The sequence below is a fragment of the Hemiscyllium ocellatum genome, chromosome 25 (genome assembly GCF_020745735.1).
Source record: "Hemiscyllium ocellatum isolate sHemOce1 chromosome 25, sHemOce1.pat.X.cur, whole genome shotgun sequence".
In the NCBI taxonomy this organism is placed as follows: domain Eukaryota; kingdom Metazoa; phylum Chordata; class Chondrichthyes; order Orectolobiformes; family Hemiscylliidae; genus Hemiscyllium; species Hemiscyllium ocellatum.
In genome coordinates, this window is record NC_083425.1 from 541220 (window position 1) to 566586 (window position 25367).

General features: G+C 46.0%; 1 protein-coding gene across 2 annotated transcripts in view; it reads left to right on the top strand.

Annotated features, from left to right (window-relative positions):
• LOC132827724 (phosphoribosyl pyrophosphate synthase-associated protein 1) overlaps positions 1-6870 on the top strand; it is a 54136-nt gene extending 47266 nt beyond the window's left edge. For both annotated transcript variants that reach the window (XM_060844412.1, XM_060844413.1), the window contains 3 exons: positions 2944-3014; positions 5591-5737; positions 6390-6870. In XM_060844412.1, the coding sequence (XP_060700395.1) occupies positions 2944-3014; positions 5591-5737; positions 6390-6548 (377 nt within the window). In that variant the 3' untranslated portion in view covers positions 6549-6870. The remainder of the gene's footprint in view (positions 1-2943; positions 3015-5590; positions 5738-6389) is intronic.
• Positions 6871-25367: the final 18497 nt, after the last annotated feature.

Consider the following 25367-nt stretch of genomic DNA (forward strand, 5'->3'; position numbering starts at 1 on the left):
AGAGACAGACCAGACTAGTATGCAGAAGAGAAGGGCCAAGACCTCAAGGTGATGATTCTGTATAAAGTGTTGATAGGGTCTAGCCCTTCAATCATGTTTGCTGCTGTGGAACAAAGGTGTGAAGGTGTTAGTGATGATGCCCAAACCTAAAGGAGAACTAGGGAAACAAGAACCCCTTAAGGAGCTCAGTGATAACTTTATATGGAGCCAGATGATGTAGGTAGGGTTCTAAATTCATACCTTGTGTTGGTGTTCAGTAGTGAGAGGGATAATATTGGTATAGAAGTCAGGGAGAAGGACTGTGCTAAAGAGAAGGGGTTCTGAGTAATCTCACAGGCTTAAAAGTCAATGAATGGCCAGGGCCAGATGAAGCATTGAGTGAGGCACAGGATGAAATAACAGACACTGGCAACAATTCTCAATTCCTCAGTGACCACAGGAGAGGTGCTCAAGGAATATTCGATAGCTAATGCGGGACCATTATTCAAAAAGGACACAAGGGACCAACCAGGAAACTACAGGCCAGTCAGTATAACCTCGATAATGGGAAAACTAATGGCAGCAGGTTCTAAGGGCCAGAATTAAAAGTGCATTTGAAGGGGCAGGGCTTAATTATGAAGAGTCTGCTTTTGTTAAGGGAAGGTCATGTCTGACCAACTAGAATGAATTATTGGAAGAGGTGACCAGGTTCTTAAGATTTTATTTTTATTCATTCACTGGGTGAGGACATCGCAGCCTAGGCCAGTATTTATTGTCAGTCCCTAATTGCCCAGAGGGACAGTTACATTGCTGTGGGTCTGGAGTCACATGTAGGCCAGGCAGGTAAGGATAACAGTTTCCTTCCCTAAAGGGCTTTAATGAACCAAATAGGTCTTTATGACAATTGACAATAATTTCACAGTCATCATTAGACCCTTTACTTCCAGGTTTTTAAAAATTTAATTCAAATTCTGCTATCTGCCATAATGGGATTTGAACCCATATCCCCAGAACGTTACCTGTCTCTCTGCATGGACAGTCGAGCGATAATACCACTCAGCCTTTGCCGCCTCTATATTGCAATCAGAGGGTGGCACGGTGGCACGGTGGTTAGCACTGCTGCTTCACAGCACCAGAGACCTGGGTTCAATTTCAGTCTCAGGTGACTGACTGTGTGGAGTTTGCATATTCTCCCTGTGTCTGCGTGGGTTTCCTCCCACAGTCCAAAAATGTGCAGGTTAGGTGAATTGGCCTTGCTAAATTGCCCATAGTGGTAGATATAGGGGAATGGTTCTGGGTGGGTTGCTCTTCGGAGGGTTGGTGTGGACTTGTTGGGCCTAAGGACCTGTTTCCACACTAAGTAATCTAATCTAATCTAATACATTCGGCATAGTCTACTTGGACTTCAGCAAGGCTTTTAATAACTCCTGCATGGGAGAACGAAAGCAAAGCACGTGGAATCCAAGGAAATTTGGTGAATTTGATCCAGAATTGGCTGAACAGCGTGACGTGAGACGTATTTCTGTGATGGGAAACCCATGTCCAGGTACCACATGATTTGTAGAAATGATTTTGACCTGAACCTAAGAGGCTGGATCAGTCAGTTCGCAGATGGCACAACAGTTAGTGGGGTGGTAAATAGTGAGGAGATGGATAGCCTGAGATTACAGGAAGATATAGATGGGCTGGTAAGTGACAAGTGGAAGTCAATCCAGAAAAAGTGAGAGATAATGCACTCAGCAATGCTGAGCAAGGCAAGGGAATACTGGGATGAATGGGAGGACCTGGGAAGCATGAGGAATCCGAGGAACCTTGGAGTTCATATTGCCCAGTCCCTTAATGCTGTCCCTGAAGGTAGCAGGGCAGGTGGATAAGGTGATTAATGTGGCGTATGGTGCGCTTGCCTTTATTAGACAGGGCATAGAGTTTAAGAGCAGGGCAGTGATGCTTGGTACTGTGTAAAGTTGGTTAGGATTGTGTGTAGCTCTGGAATCCACATTCTGGGGAGATGTGATTGAGCTGGAGAGGGGACAGAGGAGATTTACCAAGATGTTATCTGGGCTGAAGAGTTTGCCTTATGAAGAGAAATTGCACAGCCTGGAGTTTTTTCCATAGAGCACAGGGCATTGAGAGAGGGCAGAGAGTAGACAAGAAGGAACTTCCCTCCTTCGTGGAGAAAATCAATGACGGAGTTGTAAATTTAAAGTAAGAATCAGGTGATTTAGAGGAAATGTAAAGGAATACTTCACCAGAGTGTGGTGGGAATCTGGAACGCTGTGTAAGGGTGGTGTCGACAGAAACTCTCCATTACACTGAAGCAGCATTTAGATGTACACCTGTAGTGCCAGGGAATACAAGGCCATGGGCCAAGTGCAGGAAAACGGGATTAGAATAGTCCGGTGATTGTTTTTGACCAGAATGGCCTGGATGGGTTGAAGCTCTTTTTCTGTGACATATGACCCTGTGAATGAGATCTGACCAGGAGTGTGGTGGTGAGTTGTTGCTGCGGTCTTTGGGAAGAGATTCAGTTCTATGATTTTGACTGTGACACTGAAGAAATGATATATTTTCAATCAGGGTGGTGTGCATGGGAGGTTTAAGGGCTTGGAGTTGTTTACAGTAGAGAAAGGGAAACTGGTAGTTATCAAGTATTCAAGTTTAAGGGAATTGAGGCAGGAGCCCCTGATAGGTTCAGGATTAGGATTAACGCACAGCTGCAAAGCATCCCAATGGCCAAATAATAACGAAACCCCTTGCCACCATGTCTGGTTCTATTACATATCACAGTCTTGTCTATAAATCATATTATACATTACCTTCTGAGAGAATTTATGAAATGGTGTCTCAAGCATGCTACTTCTGTGGAATGTGCTTTTTGTTTCACTCCCAGAGAGGGAATTAATTGGGATTGGATTTGGTCTAAAACTACCTGACTTAAATATCTTGTCTCTTTGCATTGCGTAGTGATGATGCCAAAAGAAAAGCCGCCTATCACAGTAGTTGGAGATGTTGGTGGAAGAATAGCCATCATTGTGGTAAGAATGGACTCCTACACATTTCTTATTTATCACTGGTATTTTCAGATAGACCTGATTGACTGGTGGTCTCTGACTAAGTGAACCAAAGTGAATAGTTTCTCCATTAGACTGTGTTGAAGATGAAACAGCAACTGCTCATCAGTACAAGTTACAAGAATCTCAGCAATCTCTGGTCAAGGTCGTGTCTATATGTTCATGGAATAGGGGAGTTGCTGGCTAGGCCAGCATATATTGTCCATCTCTGACAAGGAGTGTGATGGTGAGTTATTGCTGCAGTCTTTGGGGATTGTTGTTTGGAAGGGATTCAGTTCCAGGATTTTGGTTTAGTGACACTGCAGGAATGGTGATATATTTCCAAATCAGGGTGGTGTGCAGCTTGGAGCTGAACTTATCTGTAGTGGTGTTCCCAGGCATCTGCTTCCCTGGTTGTTCTAGCTACAATGGTCATGGATTTTGCAGGTTCTGTCAAAGGAGCCTTGGTGAGTTGCTACAGTATATTTTGCAGTTGGTGCTCACTACTGCTGCTGTGTGCTTGTAGTGGGGAGTACGTGCTGCTTTTGCTTTTCATAACTTCACCACATTAGCACCTCAATTGTGATCACTGCTAGTGAGATTAACGTTAGTTGTGTTCAGTTTTAAAACTGAACACAAATGAATATTTTTCGACAGTGTTCACTACAGAAAATGAAAATGTTGGCGAGGAAGATACAGAGATACTTGCATCTAGACTAGAAGAGATTGAGGTTCTCAAGGAAGAGGTATTAGAAATACTGCAGAGTGTGAAAATAGACAAGTCCCCTGGGCCGGATGGGATCTATCCTAGGATCCTCTGGGAAGCAAGGGAAGAGATTGCCGAGCCTTTGGCATTGATCTTCAAATCATCATTGTCTACAGGAATAGTACCTGAGGAGTGGAGGATAGCAAATATGGTTCCCTTGTTCAAAAAAGGTAGTGGAGACAACCCTGGTAATTACAGACCAGTGAGTCTCACTGATCAGGGACAGTCAGCACGGTTTTGTGCAGGCTAGGTCGTGCCTATCAAATCTTATTGATTTTTTTGACAGTGACCAAACAGGTAGATGAGAGTAAACCGGTTGATGTGGTGTATATGGATTTCAGCAAGGCGTTCGATAAGGTTCCCCACAGTAGGCTATTGTACAAAATGCGGAAGAATGAGCTCATGGGAGACCAAGCAGTTTGGGTCAGTAATTGGCTTCCTAAAAGAAAATAGAGGGTTGTAGTTGATGGAACATGTTCATGCTGGTGTCCAGTTATTAGCAGCGTACCGCAAGGGTCGGTGTTGGGTCCACTGCTGTTTGTCATTTTTATAAATGACCTGGATGAGGGCTTAGAAGGGTGGGTTAGTAAATTTGCGGACAATACTAAGGTCGGTGGAGTTGTGGATAGTGACGAAGGATGTAGTAGGTTGCAGAGAGACATAGAATGCAGAGCTGGGCTGAGGGGTGGCAAATGGAGTTTAATGCAGACAAGTGTGAGGTGATTCACTTTGGACGGAGTAATCGGAATGCAAGGTACTGGGCTAATGGTCAGATACTTGGGAGTACAGGTGAGCAGAAAGATCTGTGTCCATGTACCCAGATCCCTGAAAGTTGCCACCCAGATTGATAGTGTTGTTAGTGTTTTGGCCTTTATTAATAGAGGGATTGAGTTCTGGAACCAGGAGGTTATGCTGCAGCTGTACAAAGCTCTGGTACGGCCACACTTGGAGTATTGTGTACAGTTTTGGTCACCGCATTATAAGAAGGATGTGGAAGCTTTGGAAAGGGTACAGAGGAGATTTACTAGGATGTTGCCTGGTATGGAAGGAATGTCTTACGAGGGAAGGCTGAGGGCCTGGAGGCTGTTCTCGTTAAAAGATAGTTGAGAGGTGACTTAATAGAGATATACAAGATAATCAGAGGGTTAGATAGGGTGGACAGGGAGAGCCTTTTTCCAAGTATGGGGACGGCAAACACGAGGGGAGATAGGTATAAGATAGATGTCTGAGGTAGTTTCTTTACTCAATAGTAAGGGTATGGAATGCTGTGCCTGCAACGGTAGTAGATTTGCCAGGTTTAAGTGCATTTAAGTTGTCATTAGACAGGGATATGGATGTACATGAAATAGTGTAGGTGGGATGGGCTTCAGATTAGTATGACCGGGCAGCACAACATCGAGGGCCGAAGGGCCTGTACTGCGCTGTAATGTTCTATATTCTAAATGGTTCCCCTGCAGGTGGCACTGAGTTAGGCCCTGGGAGCTTCACTGATCATAGATGGAAAATCTGCAATTAATGCTCAAGACTGATCTTAAACGCAACTGGTTTCTTCCTTTATGTGGTGATTTATATGGCGCAAGATTCTGTAAATGTAGTAAATAGCCAATTAAGCTGATCCTGGGTAGTGGTACTTAAATAAACAATAGATGTTTATAAAGTGAAGCTGTGGTAATATTTCTCTGGAATGTAGGATGGAGCTGTTTGCTGAAGTTATACTGATGACAGCTGTTTCTCTTCATTTTTTCCCCCCCCCACCCCCCAAACAACAACACAATAATACCCTGCTTCTGAACAGGATGATATTATCGATGACGTTGATGGTTTTGTAGCAGCTGCTGAGATTCTGAAGGAGCGGGGTGCATATAAAATATATGTCATGGCTACTCATGGTCTTCTTTCTGCTGATGCCCCTTGTTTGATTGAGGAGTCAGCCATTAATGAGGTATGGACTTTATTATCCTTGTATCTGACTGAATTCTAGGCAGTGAGTGAGGAGTTAAGAAGCCCCATACTTGTTCTCGGTGTCCTACTAGATGTGTAACTGTGGATGTGAACTAGTTTTGGGCTGTGTCTGCAGTTTCATCCGGTGAAGATGGAGTTAGCTAGCAGCTTGTGAGAAATGTCATGCTATCCTTTTTAATGTCAAAATGTTGCAAGGCACTTTATGATTGTAACGAGAGTACAATTAACAGGGAGCTAAAGAAGTTTTGAGGAGGAAAGAACTAAGAGTTTCCTCAGAGGTTAATATTTTCAATCGTGTTTTAGTTTAAGGTTGAGCCTCCTGCTACGTTATTTTCTAAAATGTAATTCCTTTCGCTGTCGGCCTGCAGTGCAAGTTAAATGTTTTGTTACATTCACTGAGCACTTATTTCCTGGATGTGCTCTCGTGTTGGCTGTTCACTCCCCTGTACACTGCCTTTTGTTTAGTACAATTGTGTTTAAAAACTCACCTATTTGCTTTCAGTTCTGAAGAGTGTAAGACAAAGTGCAAGCCACTCCACTCTCCCAAAAGTGTGTTCACCACTTTGATTCTGTTTCCCGTGTACTCCAGTTTCTCAAGTATAAATATCAGTTAATTCTCCTTTTCCCTGAAGGTGGTTGTAACCAATACCATCCCTCACGAAGTTCAGAAACTGCAGTGTCCCAAGATCAAAACTGTCGATGTCAGTATGATACTGTCTGAAGCCATTCGTCGCATCCACAACGGGGAATCCATGTCGTACCTGTTTCGCAACATCACCGTTGATGACTAGCTTTTTCTGGGTCCCCTCTCTGAAGCTAAAACGTATGTAGCAGACAGTAATGCAATTGCATTATAGTACTGCCTGGAACAGCTGTAATTGCTAAGTGCACAGTCTGTTCTGTGCCTCCAGTGGCTGAGTATTTCTGTCTGTGAAAAATATTGTTGTGCGAGAACACAAGGGATGTCCTGCATTCAAATCAACATTTTAAATAGTTACTGTATTGTCATTTCATTCTGTAGATAAAGATTGTACAGTCTGTTGAAAATTGCTGCTTGATGGCTGTTTTAATGCTGTATATTATCAATAAACTCCATGCAATTTGGTAACTCAACTTCCTGTATGAACTGCTTAGACAAATCGTGCCAGAGAGATGAGATGAAATGTTGATAGTGAAGTATCTGCTGACTCCACAATCAGAATTTTCTTTTATTTATTCAGGTATAAACTTTGACTGTCTCTCCTGGGGAACAGGGAAGTAACAGGCTGCTTCCGAACTGAACACTAACTTATCATGAAAACCAAAAACACTACAGATACTGTAAATCAGAAACTGCTGGAAATGCTGGGGTCTAGCAGCAGCTGTGGAGAGAAATCCGAGTTAATGCTTCTGAGGAAGGGTCACTCGACCCGAATGTTAACTCTGATTTCTCTCCACAGATGCTGCCAGACCCGAGCTTTTCCAGCAATTTGTTTTTGTTTCTGATTTACAGCATCTGCAGTTCTTTAGGTTTTTATTTAGTGTTTAAGCACTGCCACTTCTCTTCCAGATATGCCCACCTTGAAGTTCTGCTCCACTAAACTATCGTGATTACCTCAGAATTAGCTGTGGTTACGACGTGCACTGCATAAACCAAGGTTCACTGTGATCTCAATTTTAACGAGGAACTGGTTCAGCTGCAGTGCAGAAAGAGGTCATTTAACACTGACTGTCAAGAAATGTTCCAAACAGATTCCACCTCTCCTCCCCGCCCCCCCCCAACCCTGTACCCCTGGATTTCCCATGGTTAATCCAGCTAGCCTATACATCACTGGACACTGTATAATGCAATTTAGCATGGCCAATTCACCTAACCTGCACACCTTTGGACTGTGGGTGGAAACCCACGCAGACACAGGAATAACATGCAAACACCACACAGACAGTCACCTGCAGCTGGAATTGAACCTGGGTCCTTGCGCTGTGAGGCAGCTGTGCCAGCCACTCTGCTGCCTATAGTCATCAGCTTAGGCCTTGGGCCTTGTTGATATCCACTCAGTGGGTGAGAGATATTGTTGCAGGGCTAAATCCAGAACCCCCCAGCTAATATACGAAGGGTGCTTGTGATGCAGTGGTAGCGTCCCTCTCTCTGTTCTAGGAGACCTAATTCAGATCCCACCTGCTCTATCTCTGAAAAGGTTTAGATTAGGTTAGATTCGGCCCAACAACTCCACACCAACCCCCTGAAGAGTAACCTACCCAGACCCATTTCCCTACCCTATATTTACCCCTGACTAATGCATCTAACACTATGGGCAATTTAGCATGGCCAGTTTACCTGCACTGTACATCTTTGGACTGTGGGAGGAAACCAGAGCACCCGGAGGAAACCCCCACAGACACGGGGAGAATGTGCAAACTCCACTCCGACAGTCACCTGAGGCTAGAATCAAACCTGGGTCCCTGGTGCTGTGAGGCAGTCGTGCTAACCACTGAGCCACCGTGCCATCCCAATTTGATTAAAATATCTATCCCACAGGTAGTTTTCTTCTTGGTCCATCCCAATTATTTTACAGAACAGTGTATTTGTTCCAGGGGCCATCTGTCTTTAACTTGCTGGAGTAAGGTGATGCATTTTCATATTAGATTGTTAATTGTTAAATAATTTTTCAAACTAACCAAGTTTATTTGTTTTATTATATACCTCAAAATTATTGATGCCGGGGTCCATGGAAATTCTTAGATCTGTGGGCTCATGTATACAGAGTTATGAGCAAAGGTGAGTGTGGGGTGATGGTACAGATCAGCTATGATCTAACTGAAATGCAGGTAGCTTTGAGGGACTGAATGACTGCCACTTCTTTCTCCGCATCTTTTCATGAATGGTTCTGCAGCTGCTGACAGTCTTGGATTTTAGATTAATTTGAGTTTCTATTGGCTGTCATTAGCGATCCAGGCTTGAAAAGACTACTTTAACCATGTATGAACCTTGAACTCTATTGTAAGAAACACAAAATATGCAGTGGAGGGCACAGAGTGTAGCAGAGAAACATTGGTGACACAGGAAGCAGTGAGGCCATGGTAATGTTTCGAACAGATTTTGTTTGTAAGGGGGAAGTGAGAGCAATAGTGCATGAGAGGGACTCTGCACTGGGATGGTGGGGTGGGGAGTGTAGCTTACAATATTGGGAAGAGGATGGGGGGGGGGGTGATGGCAGGTATTATGAGGGAAGGTGCAGGTGAGAGGAAGCTCTGCACCAACTAGGACATTGGGAGCTGAGGATGGGGGCTAACGGAGAGGTGGGAAGAAGACAGAAAAGTAAAGCTAGTGTGCGGAGTGAGAGAGGGTGCTTCAGGGGATGGGTGGGTAAAATGTTGGGAGTAGCTGAGGTTCTATGCAGTGCAGGAAGGCTCTGTACGTTTTGAAGGATGGGATGAGTTGTTTGCGTTTGAGAAAGATACAAGGAGGTAGAACTGACATTGGAAACTAACCTGCAGTGAGGTGAAAGTGAAATGCTATTACTGATTGCTGTGGTGAGATATCTTTGTTAGTGCTTGGAGAGTATAAGACCATCCACTTATGGGTTATGCAACATTTGTTGATAACCATCTCCTGGCCTTAGTTATGGGCTTTAGTACTTGTTGAAAAGAACATGTTTCATAGAGGACGCAAACAACCACTATTCTATTTGCCCAGGACTACTTCTAAATTATATTCTCAATTGTATCAGGAATTTAGTATAGTAACAATACAATTAGTAAACAACTCTCCCTTCTTTCTTAAACAAAAATAGGAAATGCTGGAGAAGCTCAAAAGATCTGACAGCATAGAACGTTACAGCGCAGTACAGACCCTTCGGCCCTCGATGTTACACCAACCTGTGAAATCAGTCTGATGCCCATCTAACCGACACCGTTCCATTATTATCCATATGTATGTCCAATGCCCTTAACATCAGCAAGTCTACTACTGTCGCAGGCAGGCCGTTCCACGCCTCTTACTCTGAGTAAAGAAACTACCCTGATATCTGTCCTAAAACTGTTGCCCTTCAATTTAAAGCTATGTCCTCTCATATTAGCCTTCACCATCCGAGGAAAAAGGCTCTCACTGTCCTCCCTATCTAACACTCTCCAAGGAAAACAGCCTCAGTACCCTCAGCCTTTCCTCGTAAGACCTTCCTTCCATACCAGGCAACATCCTAGTAAATTTCCTCTGAACCCTTTCCAAAGCTTCCATACCCTTCCTATAATGCAGTGACCAGAACTGTACACAATACTCCAGGTGCGGCTGCACCAGTGTCTTGTACAGCTGCAGCATGACCTCATGGCTCCTCAATCCTACCGATAAAATACATCTTGAGAGAAAAATGGTTAATGCTTTGAGTCTGTGACTTTTTTCGTCCTTCTTTCTTAAAGCTAGTCTCCGGTTGACCCAGGTAACTAACAGGTTAATCATAGCTGTTTCCTTTTCCATGATGATTGAGGACTGAGCAGATGGTCCTGCTGCTGACTTAAGCCATCTTTAGGATTGATCAGGTAAATCTGATCCCTGGCTGTGCTGACTGGATGATTCCCGGTTATTATATTGTATGAGTCATTGGGGTCTTGATAAGTTTACCTTCATGCTTAGTTTCTTTTCTGGAATGGCATTAGGTTGGCTTTATTCCACTGAGTGTCAGTTATTCTTTCACTGTACACTCCCTATTCTTGTCATCTACATGAATAATGTATACTTTGAGTTTGTCAGAACCAGGAATGTTTGCTAGATGTTCCCTGAGGCCTGTTGTCTTAGCAGCGGTCAAGTCTGTAGACGTTACTTTCATGGATCAATGAATGTCTGTCGTGGTTGAGTGGCTTTTGATGTATTTGAAGTAATGAGCTTTGTGAATTATTCAAAACCAGCATTGCAGGAATATCTCCTAAAAAGACTTCAAGATCAGTTCAGTCACTCGTGTTGCTCTGTGTGTATAGTTCTGAGCTTGAATCCTCTCTGATGGATTTTAGAATTTCCACAGTGGTCAGCTGCTGTATTTTCTCCTTTTGCAGTTGACCACCGAATTCATGGGATGGTCAGATGTGCTCTGCCTCTGTCTTGGTGACTGCATCTTCGTGGGATTCATCTCTTTAAGGAGCTACTGATGAATGACGTTGGTGCCAAGTACCTCTCTACATGGTGGGTCAAGCTGGCAAATAGAAAATAGGAGCAGGAGTGTGGGCCATTCAGCCCTTCAACCTGCTGGATGTTTCCCTGCTGGACTGTGGGTTGTGATGCTTCCAACCTCAGGAGGTGAACCTTGTGGAAGAAAAGTAGTGTGTGTTGGAGTTTGAATGGGAAGGGTTCCTACCCCAGAGACCTGTCACCATGTACTATCTTTGAAGTGGAAACAAGAGTGAGCTCCTGGTTGATATCTTGCATCTTTCTTGGATGTGTCATAACGTTTGGCATGCAATACAGCGTACTCTCAAACAGTGACTATGCTGTAGTATGTTGAGAACAGATCTTTGGGAAAATCCTTTTCTAACCCAGACCTCTTCCACAGATTGTTCATCCATTAACTGGCTTTTCAGATTTGACGTTGATGCTAAATTAACAATGTTTTTTCAGCAGCGTGTATTTTATTCTGAATCTGTTGGCCTATCACCATTTGTAAAGGAGAAGCCAGTCATTTCATAGTGGAGAATGTGGCACTGGGCAAGCACAGCCGGACATTCAGCATCCGAGGAGCAGGAGAATTGATGTTTCTGGCATAAGCCCTTCATCAGGATTGAGACCTGCTGTGCTTTTCCAGCACTACACTCTCCACTCTGATCTCCACCATCTGCAGTCCTCACTTTCTCCCAATAGTTTCACAGCTCAAATGCTCCCATTTGCTTCCATGCACTTTAATGATCAGTTTCACCAAACGTTGTCAGTTGTTCATGTTTTGGGGCAATCACATTGATTAGGGCTCTCTATATTGCTCTGCACTATGTAGTTACTTGCCAATCTGATATAGGTTTCAGTTCTTGCTCAGTTTGTGTATCTAAAATGTAATATTTTGTGACCATATTAGGACTATAATGCACTGAAATGTGAATTTAGAGTAATTGGGCAAAGCAGTAAATATCAACGCAGGCTGGTGCTATTTTTGAATTTGAGAATGGAAAGCTATTTGTATTCTGAGTGCAGATAAAACTGCTTGCTGGTCATGGGGAGCACCATGTACTGAGTGTGCAGCAGATACATTTCATTCATGCTTGCCTCATCTAAACTTCTGAGCAGAATGGTAGCATTTCTCTCTCGATTTTCTATTCTGTATGTGGCCAATTCAGAGTAGAGAGTGTAGTGCTGGAAAAGCACAGCTGGTCAGGCAGCATCCAAGGAGCAGGAAAATCGGTGTTTTGGGCATTAGCCCTTCATCAGCAATAAGGCTTGTGGGCCAGGGCTGAGAGAGAAGTGGGAGGGGTGGGGTTGGGGGAAGGTAGCTGGGAATGTGATAGGTCAGAGGAGGGTGGAATGGATAGATAAGGACAATGGACAGGCTGAAAGGACCGTGCTAAGTTGGAGGCTTGGGACTGGGATGATGGGGGAGAGGGGAAATGAGGAAACTAGTGACATCCACATTAATCCTGTGTGGTTGCAGGTCTCCAGGTGGAAGACGAGGCATTCTTCCTCCACGTGTCGGGTGGTTAGGGTTTGGCGATGGAGGAGACCCAGGGCCTGCATGTCCTGGGTGGAGTGGGAGGGGGAGTTGAAGTGTACAGGGTGGTGGGGTTGGCTGGTGCGGGTGTCCCAGAGATGTTCTCCGAAACGATCCACAAGTTGGCGTCCTGTCTCCCCGATGTAGAGGAGACCACATCAGATGCAACGGATACAACAGATGACGCGTGGAAGTACAGGTAAATTTCTGTCGGATGTGGAAGGATCCTTTGGGACCTTGGATGGAGGTGTGGGGGCAGGCTTCGCTACAGTGGCAGGGGAAGGTGGTGTTTGGTGGGGGGGGGGGGGGGTGAGAGGGGTGAGAGGTGGGCGTGGATCTGGCAAGAGAATCGCAAAGGGAATGGTCTCTCCAGAACGCTGATACGAGTCGGGAGGGGAATATATCCCTGGTGGTGGGGTCAGTTTGTAGGTGGCAGAGAATTATGTGATGTATACAGAGGTTGGTGGGGTGAAAGGTGAGGATCGAAGGATTCTGTCCTTGATATGCTGAGAGGGATGGGGTTCAAGGGCAGAGGTACAGGAAGTGGAGGTGGTGTGATTAGATTAGATTACTTACAGTGTGGAAACAGGCCCTTCGGCCCAACAAGTCCACACCGACCCGCCGAAGCGCAACCCACCCATACCCCTACATTTACCCCTTACCTAACACTACGGGCAATTTAGCATGGCCAATTCACCTGACCCGCACATCTTTGGACTGTGGGAGGAAACCCACGCAGACACGGGGAGAACGTGCAAACTCCACACAGTCAGTCGCCTGAGGCGGGAATTGAACCCGGATCTCTGGCGCTGTGAAGCAGCAGTGCTAACCACTGTGCCACCGTGCCGCCCACCGTGCTGGAGGGAATCATCAACCACGTGGGAAGGGAATTTGCAATCTTGGAAGAAGGATGCCAACTGGCATTTTCTAAGGTGGAATTGGTCATCCTGGGAACAGATGAGCAGAGGCGGAGGATGTGGCTACTTCAGTGAGCTGCTGACAAACATAACCTGGTTTGTGATGGGAGAATGTAACCAGTATCCTGTTTGGCTTCATGTTTGAAAGTCATTATTCACACACTCTAGCCTGACGTTGTGGTGAGCTGCTTGGTGCAGGTTAAGCATCAGGTTTATCAGTTGCACATCAACAAACTCCTTTACTTGCAACTTTGTAAATGTGAATTTTATTTCTCTCATGCCCAACCTGAACTAACAATTGCCTCCAGCTTCCTCCAGTGTGCTCCTTCCAAGGTTCAATATGATGATTATCTTTCTGGTTGGATCTGATGGCATTAGCAAGTTCTGCTGTTTTGTTCCTTTGCAAGCAAAATCTGTATGCCCACCAGAAGTGTTTGTCTTCCTGGCTGGCAGGCTCTGTTTTATCTGTAAACCTCTGCCCCTCGGCACTCACTGTTCAGCCCTCTACAATGCACCATCTTGAAAGGTGCTGTGATAAAAGACCTCCCTTTTACTGGTGTTCAGCTACCAGGCAGAAGGGGAGGATCAATCTGCATGTTCAAGGGACAGATGAGATTTAAGATTGTAACTAGGAAGAGTATTATTTTTAAAAACTGTTACGTTTCACTTGGGAAGGTGTGCTGAATCTCAAGCCGACTGTTCCTTGGGTTGTCATAAGATAATGACTTTAATTACACAAAGTTACTAATTTACATGCTTGGTATCAGTTTGACAGAAAACGCTGACTTGGATTCCTGTACTTTGTAAAAAAAACTTCATCATAAACAAGTTAAATTCTAGCCACAAGTAAACAAAATAATGCTGATCAACATTTATCTCCACTAGGGTGAAACTCTAACCCACTTTAAATACAAATGTCTAAAACATTGTTGTGGGTGCAGCAAAATATTGGGGAAGCAGTCCCCACGGTTACGACACGGGGTATTGGGGAAGCAGTCCCCACGGTTACGACATGGGGTAAACACGCCTGCTTCTGGTTTAAAAAAACAGCAACACAAAAGATTTATCCCGTGCAGTAATCTGTGAAAATTCAAGAGGCCAAGAACTAGTTAAAGTAAAAATTAACAACTTTATTTCTTAAAGTATAACAGAGAATATTTAACTAACAACTATTTACAGTTCCTCCTTCTAACCTATCTTTAACCTTCCCTTCTATAATACTAGTCTGTTAAAACTCCCAATTAAGATTTACAAAACTTCTCATCTCAATGCCAGGCAGCTTTATGTTCTCTGTATTCCTGTCGTCTTTTTTTGGGGGGGATTCTGCTTTACAGGTTACTGATTGATAAAGGTACCTTTTAAGAGAGCTATTTTCTGGGCAGTGTGCAGATGACATTAGCTTGGCAGTTCTCATCTCAACTGTTCAATTTTCCCTGGTCTTATACCCCCCACCCCCACCCCCACCCCAGAGCATCGGATTGTGTCATTGGCTTTTAAGATTGACAACATACTAAATTCAAACTGGTTTGGAGTTTGGTATTTTTTTTCAGGGTATAATTTAAACTGATTGGCCTAATTCGAATCTGCTTTGTTATTTCCATGCAACCAGTTAATCGAGTTGTTCGACCTAATGTTACATTATATTTCTTTTCAGAACACTTGGTTCTGTCAGGTTGTTCTGTTGCTTTTAACTTTCTTAAAGGTACAGTACACCCACATCTTCATAACACACACAGTGCCCATCCCATAGTCTGCCCTCTGGATCTTCTGCTCCACTCTTGCAGCCATGCGCAGCCACCTACACACCCTGCAGTCAGCCATGCACAGCCACCTACACACCCTGCAGTCAGCCATGCGCAGCCACCTACACACCCTGCAGTCAGCTCTGCGCCAGCTCAGGGCCACACACTCTCTGACCTGCAAAGGACCTCTGCTGTTCTTCATCCTGCGAAGAATCCATACACTCAACAAATGCTGCTTCTCCAGCTTATCGGACATCAAGGAACGTAAGTACACCAAACTTTCATGTACTTAACCTCCAAACTCTGGATTCATCTATCATCTATTCTCCAGGCCTCCAGAACTGTTCAGATACCATTAGCCACATGGCTGCGATAGCTGCCACCATCGCAGCACTGATGTCACTTACACCACAGCCACCACCAACCATACCCCCTCAGTGATCACCGCCAGGACCCCCCCCCCCACCAGTGATCTCTGGGACCCTCCCCCCTCTGATCCCCGCCAGGACCTCTCTTTCCCCCCTCCCTCCCCAGTGATCCCCACCAGGACCCCGCCCCCTCAGTGATCACTGCCAGGGCCCCCCCTTCAGTGATCTCCACCCGGACCCCCACGAAGACTACCCTGCATGTCACTTCTGCCCGTCATTGCCACTGCCTCAGCCACTTCTGCCCCCACTGATATCACTCACTGAGACACCACCGACAAACAGGCAGCTACCGCTGAAGACATCACAAACGTTACATGGGACCTCACTTCCACACCCATAGGAAACCGAATGCCGCTTCTGACCCCACGCTGTGCATCACTTCCATTGGTGACATCACCCATGATCTCATAACCACATCCACTCCAGAGACTGTCTCCACCCCCCCCCGACTCCCAGATCCAGCCCCACACCAGATCCTTTCGCCCCCAGCCCTGCCATGTTTTTACCATTTCCCCCAGGCCCCCCCTCATTGAGGATTAACGATCAGTCCTCCATAAAGGCCACATCATCATCCCACTACGCTCCCACATCAATAAAGTCAATACACATCACGACATTGAACTTCCATCGCCTTCGTCTTCGTGCTTGCTTTTTCCAGTAGGACTTCCACCCACCTTCTGCCTCCAAAACACCCCATCCATTTGGATGCCCTGTGCAGGTCTGTTATCTGCCCTCGATCTCCATGTTCAACTGCCGCTTGACATTGATCACCTCAACCTGTCCACCCCATTCCCCAACTCCAACCTCTCACTATCTAGTCCTCCGTTCCCTCTGGTCCAACCCCAACCTCACCATCAAACCAGCAGACAAGGTGGGGGGATGGGGGTGCATTTATAGTTTGGCACACCAACCTGTACACCGTTGAAGCCAGGTACCAACTCACCTTCCACCAACAACCTCCAACCCCATTGTCTGGGAGCCCTGCAGCACCTGGTTCTAGCTCCTTATCCAAAATTCACAAGCCTGACTGCCCCAGCCAATCCATCCTGCCCTACCAAACTTATCTCTGCCTACCTTCGCACCATCCTGTACCCCTTGGTCCAGGATCTCTTGCATTCATTTTGGACACCACCCATACCCTTCACCTTCTCCATGACTTTCAGTTCGCCAGCCCCACAAAGCCTCCTCTTCACCATGAACATCCAGTCCCTGTATATATCCATCCACCATGACATTTCTTCCCCTTCCACCAACACACTCATTTGATTGGCTGAATTGGTCCTCACCCTCAACAATTTCTCCTTCAAATCCTCCCACATCCTTCAGACCAAAGGGCTAACAATGGGCACCCTCATGGCCCCCAGCTATGCCTGCCTCTTCAGGTACGTGCAACAGTCGATCATCTGCAGCTACACTGGCACCATCCCCACCTTTTCCTCAGCTACTTCGATGACTGTATTGGCATTACCTCATGCTCCCACAAGGAGGTTGAACAGTTCATCAACTTCACGAACATCTTCCACCTTGACCTCAAGTTCACCTGGACTATCTTGAACACCTCCTTCCCCTTCCTGGACCTCTCCATCACCATTTTAAAGAACAAAGACAATTTACAGCCCAGGAACAGGCCCTTCGACCCTCCAAGCCTGAGCCGATCCAAATCTACTGTCTAAACCTATCGCCCAATTCCTAAGCATCTGTATCCCTCTGCTCCCCACCTACTCATGAATCTGTCCAGATGCATCTTAAATGAATCTACTGTGCCTGTCTCTACCACCTCTGCTGGCAACGTGTTCCAAACGCCCACCACCGTCTGTGTAAAGTACTTGCCGTGTGTATCTCCCTTGAACATTTCACCCCTCACCTTGAAAGCATGACCTCTTGTTATTGAAACCCTCACCCTGAGGAAAAAAAGCTCATCTCTATCTACCCTCTCTAAACCCTTAGTGACTTTGTAGACCTCAATCAGGTCTTTCCCCCCACCCACCATCTCTTCTAATGAAAACAATCCTAACCTACTCACCCTCTCTTCATAGCTAGCACCTTCCATACCAGGCAACATTCTCAAACCTTCTCTACACCCTCTCCAAAACGTCCACATCCTTTTGGTAATGTGGTGCCCAGACTGTCCGCATTTCTGGCGACCGACTCAACGTGGATAGCTTCTTCAAACCCACTGACTCCCACAGTTACCTGGACTACACTCCTCCCACCCCCCTCCTGTAATAGTGCTATCCCTTACTCCCAATTCCTTCTCCCAGGAGGAGTAATTCCACTCCAGGTGGCCTCTTACATCAAGGACTGCAATTTCCCCTCCCACATGATAAACAATGCCTATCTCCTCCACTTGCCACACCTCTGCCCTTGAACCCACCCCCTCCAATTGCAACAAGGACAGAACCCCCCCTGATCCTCAACTCTCTTCTCTCCTCCCCTCCCCCAAAGCTCTAGGGTAGAATGCATCATCCTGTGCGCTTCCACCACCTACAGTCAGACCCCACCAGCAGCGAGAGATTTCCCCTCCCACCCCTATCAGTGTTCCACAGAGACCATTCCCTCCTTAACTCCCTCGTCAGGGTTTTATCTCCTCTCTTGCACCAATGGCAAAGAAACAGTCTAAGCATGAGGATACATGAGCACCAACTAGCCACCAAAAGACATGATCAACTATCGCTATTATCTATAGACACAGGGATACCAGTTCGACTGGGACAATGCATCAATCTTGGGATAGGCTAAACAAAGACCTGCACGGCAATTCCAACAGGCCGAGCATTCAAGCCAGATCTCCATTTATAAACATTTGGACCCAATTTACCAATCTCTCAGAAACTAAATTGGAAATGATATCACCCACTACAACAAACCAAGACACACAAATGGGACAGAACACCCAGTCTTCACCAGAAGCTCACTGCTGATGTTACCTGCCATGGTGGCAAAGCATTTGAAAACAAACCCACCAGCTCAGCAAACAAACTTACAACCAGAGTGTAAGCACAACTAAAGTTCTCGTTATTGAGCGGTAGTTCCTTCCACGATTCTTGGTTTTAAAACAGTTCCTTTCCCATTTTAGTCCACAATGATAAATGTGGAAGCAGGCTATTTAAATTTGCAACACGATAGCGTTATTTAATGTACTGAAGGATTTTCAGTGCAACATGCTCATAACATGGGAATTTTTTGAGTGTTTGGGAGTTTCTGTTTCACTTTGCGATAAATTTAGAGGGTTGATTGAGATAGAATGAGCTTTCAGTTAAAAGATATTAGGACAGATAAGTAGTGGCAAACATTTAAGGAATTAGTCATAATTTTCAATGAATATGCAATCTTTAGCCAGTCCTTAATCCTCATAGTGATAGTACCTTGAAAGTTGACGATCTTATTTTCTATATTTTATTAAGAAATGGTTTATAATGTAGAAAAAATAATGAGCCTGCGGATCCAAAAGGTTTTTTAAAAAATCAGCAAAGGATGATCAAGATAGGGTAAAATAGTTTAGAGGGAATATAGTCTCTCAGCATCTTCCCTGTTAAGACCTCATAGACATGGAGTTGTTTCAATGAGCGAGCTCTGTTGCAGCTGGTGGCTGCTTCCTGCGTGCAGAGTCTATATTGCTGTACCTCAAATGTTTGGAAGGACAGAGGCAGCAGCTACATGGGCATGCCACAATTTGATGCTTCCACTCACCATCCTGACTTGGAAATTTATTGCTGTATCTTCAGTCACTGGAACTCTTCCACTCCCAAACGACCTTACACTAAATGCCTGCAGTGGTTCAAGAAGGCAATTCAGCCCTACCACCACAATCTTGGACTGCTGCCTATGTGGAATAATACTGACCTTTTTGTTGATGCCAATAAGCCATGAATGCACAACTGAAACCTTGGAGAACAACTGTCTCATTAGAAGAAGTCTGAGATTGTAATCTCCTGTTTCCACCCTGTAACTAGTTATCTATGTACACAAACATGGTGATACCTCCTATAGTCCCATGTCCTGGAGTTGAAAGTTGGGAGTAAAAAATGAGGTCTGCAGGTGCTGGAGATCACAGCTGAAAATGTGTTGCTGGTCAAAGCACAGCAGGCCAGGCAGCATCTCAGGAATAGGGAATTCGACGTTTCGAGCATAAGCCCTTCATCAGGAATGAGGAGTTGAAAGTTGGGATTTAAGTTGCCCAGACCTGCATTTATTGTCTATTTACGCACACAAATGCCAGGCAATAGCCATCTCCAATATGCTACTATCCAACAACCTCCCCTTGACATGCACTGGTGTTACATCACTGAAACCTGCACCATCAATATCCTGGGGGAGGGTTACCATTAATGAGAAACTGAACTGGACTTGCCATATAAAATGCTGGCTACAAGGGCAGATCAGAGGCTAGCATATTGGAGCAAGTAACTTGCTTCCTGACTTCCCAAATCCTGTAGATACCTACACGTCAATACTCCCCAGTTGCCTGGATGAGGATAAAGCAGCCCACTTGATTACCACTTCCATCCACTGACACTTTGTACACTGCTACTGTCTACAAGGTGCACTGCAGAAATTCGCCAACGATCCTTTATACCTTTCAGACCTGCAATTACTTCCGGCTAGGAGGTTACGAGAAGCAGGTACGTGGGACATCCTCCACCTGCAAATCCCCATTCAAGCCCTTCACACCCTGAATTGGAAATATATCACTGTTCCTTCAGTGTTGCTGAGTGAAAATCCTGAAATTCCCTCCCTAATGATATTGTGGGTTAACCTATACCCATACAGTGGTTCCGGAAGGTAGCTCACACCCACCACCTCACGGGCGACAAGGACAGGAAATAAATTCTCCAACAGCCAGATATGTTTATGTTCTATGAGTAAGTAAAAATCCTTGATTGGCTGGGGGCAGTTAAGAGTAAACCACACAGATTTGGATTTGGAGTCACAAATATGTCAGACTGGGTCAGGCCACCAAATTTGCCTGTCCGAAGAACCTTAGTGAACCAGATGGGTTTTTACAGAAATTGATTAATTACAGGAATGACATTGCTCGCCTTTCTTGTTTGACAGTTGGTGATTTCTCCTGCAGCGTTTACTGGTGTCTGTGAGCAGCATTTGTACCTTCCCTCTGTCTGACTCCAAATGTGACTGAATTCTTAGTTTGAAATTCCAGCACTGATTTTGCCTCGTTATCTTACTGACTCCATGTGTCACACGGAGGTTGTTATTCATCTTCCTTGTGGTCACTCCAGTTACTCATCCATCATCAGCTCCTACTAGCCTTCAGTCCTACCACCGCCCCCCCCCCCCCCCCCCCCCACTCTATCACCTTTGGATATTCACTCTCCTTTCTCCCTCCCAGACTATTTCCCCATTTCTCTTTGTTCCTCCTCTCGTTTCCTCTCTCCCTCCGTCTACTTCCCTCTCACCTTCTCTCACCCCTCTCCTCTCCCCCTTTCCCTGGCTGTCTCCCCTGTCTCCCTCCTTCCCTCCCCTCCCCTCTCCCCTCTTCCCTTCCCTCTCCTCTCCCTCTGTCTGTCTCCTCTCTCTGTCTCTGTCCCTCTCTCGCTGGCATCCCTCCGCGTCCCCTGTTGCTGGGTAACAGTCAGCAGCTCGCTGTTATTGGTCAGTGCAGTGTGAGTGACAAGTTCCTTATCCAATGGGGGTGTTTGCTGCCGCTGGATTGGCTGCGCCCTCTGGTAACAATGGTCCCTAGTGACGGTTGCTATGGAAGGGGCGTGTCCAGGGGAGCGGTGTCTCCGGCTCCGGCCCCGGTCCTGGGCTCCGGCCACTGGCCGCTCAGTCGGAGCCGCAGCGGGCAGCAGTGTCCGGAGAGCGGCCCTCCCAGCGGCGACATGTCGGTCACCATCAGCCTCTTTGATTTGGCCAATCTGTCCATCAGCCACCCCGAGCCCGGGATGGTCAACTTCCTGGCTCTCCACTCCCTGCTGCACGCTATCCTGAAGACCCTGGACATCCAGCATGTCCAGACCGAGCAACCCGAGCTCCTCAAGCTGCTGGACAATACAGGCAGAGCCCCACTGGACAGCAGACCCCAGCCCCTACTACAGCAGCAACTGCTGAGGCCAGAGCCCCGTGGGACCAGGGGTCGGGGACCATACCTACAGCTGGAGGAGAAGCTGCTGGATGTGGAGCAGCAAGTGCAGGAACTGAGCAGGCTGCCCACTGGCATGGAGCTGCTGGAGAGCAGCAAGAAACATGGCAAGTCGGTGCAAGATATGTGGAACCTACTGCAACTCCGCAAGAACACTGAGACCAACAAGGAAGGGGTTGACAAGGTAATGCTGCCTTCTGGAAGATAGAAGATTTTTGGGGTGGGGGGGGTTGGTGGGTGTTAAATAGCAGGAGCCCCAATGGTGTGGCGGAAAGGCACCTCCTTTTCCCTTCGCTCCTTGGAGCTGAATGTGGGCTGTAGATGATGGATATCGGTCATGTCTTGCTATTGGTAAAGGGAAATAAAACTAGGGAGGTGTGAAAAACTCTAACACGGGATAAGGAATGGCAGTCTTGATCATAAATATTGGTGAGGAAGGTACAAAAAATGAGTTTGTGAACAATGCTTGATTAACAACTCCAGCTGGGTTTAGAAATTTGGAAAGGTGGGTGTTACTGTGTGGAGAAACTGTTCAGTTCGGCACAGCAAAATACCCAGGGAAGACTGCAACACAGAGGCTACTAATTTATTTTGGTTTTGACAGAGAATTTTTTTTCTCATACACAAGAAGACCTGTTGTGTTTATTGGCCCTAAAGGAGCCTTCCACATCCAACAATGTTTCACCTGCACATCCACTAATATCATTTATTGTATCCGTTGCTCCCGATGCGGTCTCCTCTACATTGGGGAGACTGGGCACCTCCTAGCAGAGCGCTTTAGGGAACATCTCCGGGACACCCGCACCAATCAACCACACCGCCCTGTGGCCCAGCATTTCAACTCCCCCTCCCACTCTGCCGAGGACATGGAGGTCCTGGGCCTCCTTCACCGCCGCTCCCTCACCACCAGACGCCTGGAGGAAGAATGCCTCATCTTCCGCCTCGGAACACTTCAACCCCAGGGCATCAATGTGAACTTCAACAGCTTCCTCATTTCCCCTTCCCCCACCTCACCCTAGTTCCAAACCTCCAGCTCAGCACTGTCCCCATGACTTGTCCGGACTTGTCCTACTGGCCTATCTTCCTTTCCACCTATCCACTCCTCCCTCACCCCCGACCTATCACCTTCATCCCCTCCCTCACTCACCTATTGTACTCCATGCTATTTTCTCCCCACCCCCACCCTCCTCTCACTTATCTCTCCACCCTTCAGGCTCTCTGCCTGTATTTCTGATGAAGGGCTTTTGCCCAAAACGTCGATTTTACTGCTCCTCAGATTCTGCCTGAACTGCTGTGCTCTTCCAGCACCACTGATCCAGAATCCAGGGTTTAGATGTTTCAGTAAGAACAGAGAAGATGTTAAAAGAGAGGGAGGTGTGGCATTGTTGGTCAAGGACAGTATTGCAGTTGCAGAAAGGATGTTTGGGGACTCAACTGAGGTAGCATGGGTTGAGGTTAGAAACAGGTAAGGAGAGGTCATCCTGTTGGGAGTTTTCTATAGGCCTCCGAATAGTTCCAGAGATATAGAGGAAAGGATGGCAAAGATGATTCTCGACAGGAACAAGAGTAACAGGGTAGTTGTCATGGGGGGATTTTAACTTTCCAAATATTGACTGGGAACACTATACAATAAGTACTATAGATGGGTCAGTTTTAGTCCAGTGTGTGCAGGAGGGCTTCCTGACACAGTATGTAGACAGGCCAACAAGGGGCGAAGCCACATTAGATTTGGTACTGGGTAATGAGCCTGGCCAGGTGTTAGACTTGGAAGTAGGTGAGCACTTTGATGATAGTGATCACGATTCTGTTACATTTACTTAAGTGATAGAAAGGGATAGGTGTATACCACTGGGCAAGAATTACACCTGCAGGAAAGGCAATTACGATGCAATTAGGCAAGATTTAGGAAGCATAGGATGGGGAAGGAAACTGCAGGGAACAGGCACATTAGAAATGTGGAGCTTATTCAAGGAAAAGCTCCTGAGTGTCCTAGATAAGTCTGTACCTGTCAGGCAGGGAGGAAGCCGTGGTTTACAAAGGAAGTGGAATCTGGTCAAGTGGAAGAAGGAGGTTTATGTTAGGATGAGATGTGAAGACTCAGTTAGGGCGCTTGAGGGTTACAAGGTAGCCAGGAAAGACCTAAAGAGAGAGCTCCGAAGAGCCAGGAGGAGACATGAGAAGTTGTTGGCGGATAGGATCAGGCTAAACCCTAAGGCTTTCTATAGGTATTTAAGGAATAAAAGAATGATGAGAGTAAGATTAGGGCCAATCAAGGATAGTAGTGGGAAGTTGTGTGTGGAGTCAGAGGAGATAGGGGAAGTACTAAATGAATATTTTTCAATAGTATTCACTCTAGAAAACGACAATGTTGTCGAGGAGAATATTGAGGTACAGGCTACTAGACTAGGTGGGATTGAGGTTCACAAGGAAGAGGTATTAGAAATCCTGCAGAGTGTGAAAATAGATAAGTCCCCTGGGCCAGATGGGATTTATCCTAGGACTCTCTGGGAAGCTAGGGAGGAGATTGCCGAGCCTTTGGCATTGATCTTTAAATCGTCATTGTCCACAGGAATAGTGCCAGAAGACTGGAGGAGAGCAAATGTGGCTCCTCTGTTCAAGAAGGGGAGTAGAAACAACCCTGGTAATTATAGACCAGTGAGCCTTACTTCAGTTGTTGGTGAAGTGTTGGAAAAGGTTATAAGAGATAGGATTTCTAATCATCTAGAAAAGAATAATTTGATTAGGGTTAGTCAGCACGGTTCTGTGAAGGGTAGGTTGTGCCTCACAAATCTTATTGAGTTATTTGAGAAGGTGACCAAACAGGTAGATGAGAGTAAACCGGTTAACGTGGTGTATATGGATTTCAGCAAGGCATTCGATAAGGTTCCCCACAGTAGGCTATTGTACAAAATGTGGAGGAATGGGATTGTGGGAGATATAGCAGTTTGGATCAGTAATTGGCTTGCTGAAGGAAGACAGAGGGTGGTGGTTGATGGGAAATATTCATCCTGGAGTCCCAGTTACCAGTGGTGTACCACAAGGGTCGGTGTTGGGTCCACTGCTGTTCATCATTTTTATAAACGACCTGGATGAGGGTGTAGAAGGGTGGGTTAGTAAATTTGCAGATGACACTAAGGTCGATGGAGTTATGGATAGTGACGAAGGATGTTGTAGGTTACAAAGAGACATAAATAAGCTGCAGAGCTGGGCTGAGAGGTGGCAAATCGAGTTTAATGCAGACAGGTGTGAGGTGATTCACTTTGGTCGGAGTAACCGGAATGCAAAGTACTGGGCTAATGGTAAGATTCTTGGTAGTGTAGATGAGCAGAGAGATCTCGGTGTCCAGGTACACAGATCCTTGAAAGTTGCCACCCAGGTTGACAGGGTTGTTAAGAAGGCATACAGTGTTTAGCTTTTATTAATAGAGGGATCGAGTTCCGGAACCATGAGGTTATGCTACAGCTGTACAAAACTCTGGTACAGCCACACTTGGAGTATTGTGTACAGTTCTGGTCACCGCATTATAAGAAGGATGTGGAAGCTTTGGAAAGGGTGCAGAGGGGATTTACTAGGGTGTTGCCTGGTATGGAGGGAAGGTCTTACGAGAAAAGGTTGAGGGACTTTTCATTAGAGAGAAGAAGGTTGAGAGGTGACTTAATAGAGACATATAAAATAATCAGAGGGCTAGATAGGGCGGACAGGGAGAGCCTTTTTCCATGAATGGTGACGGTGAGCATGAGAGGGCATAGCTTTAAATTGAGGGG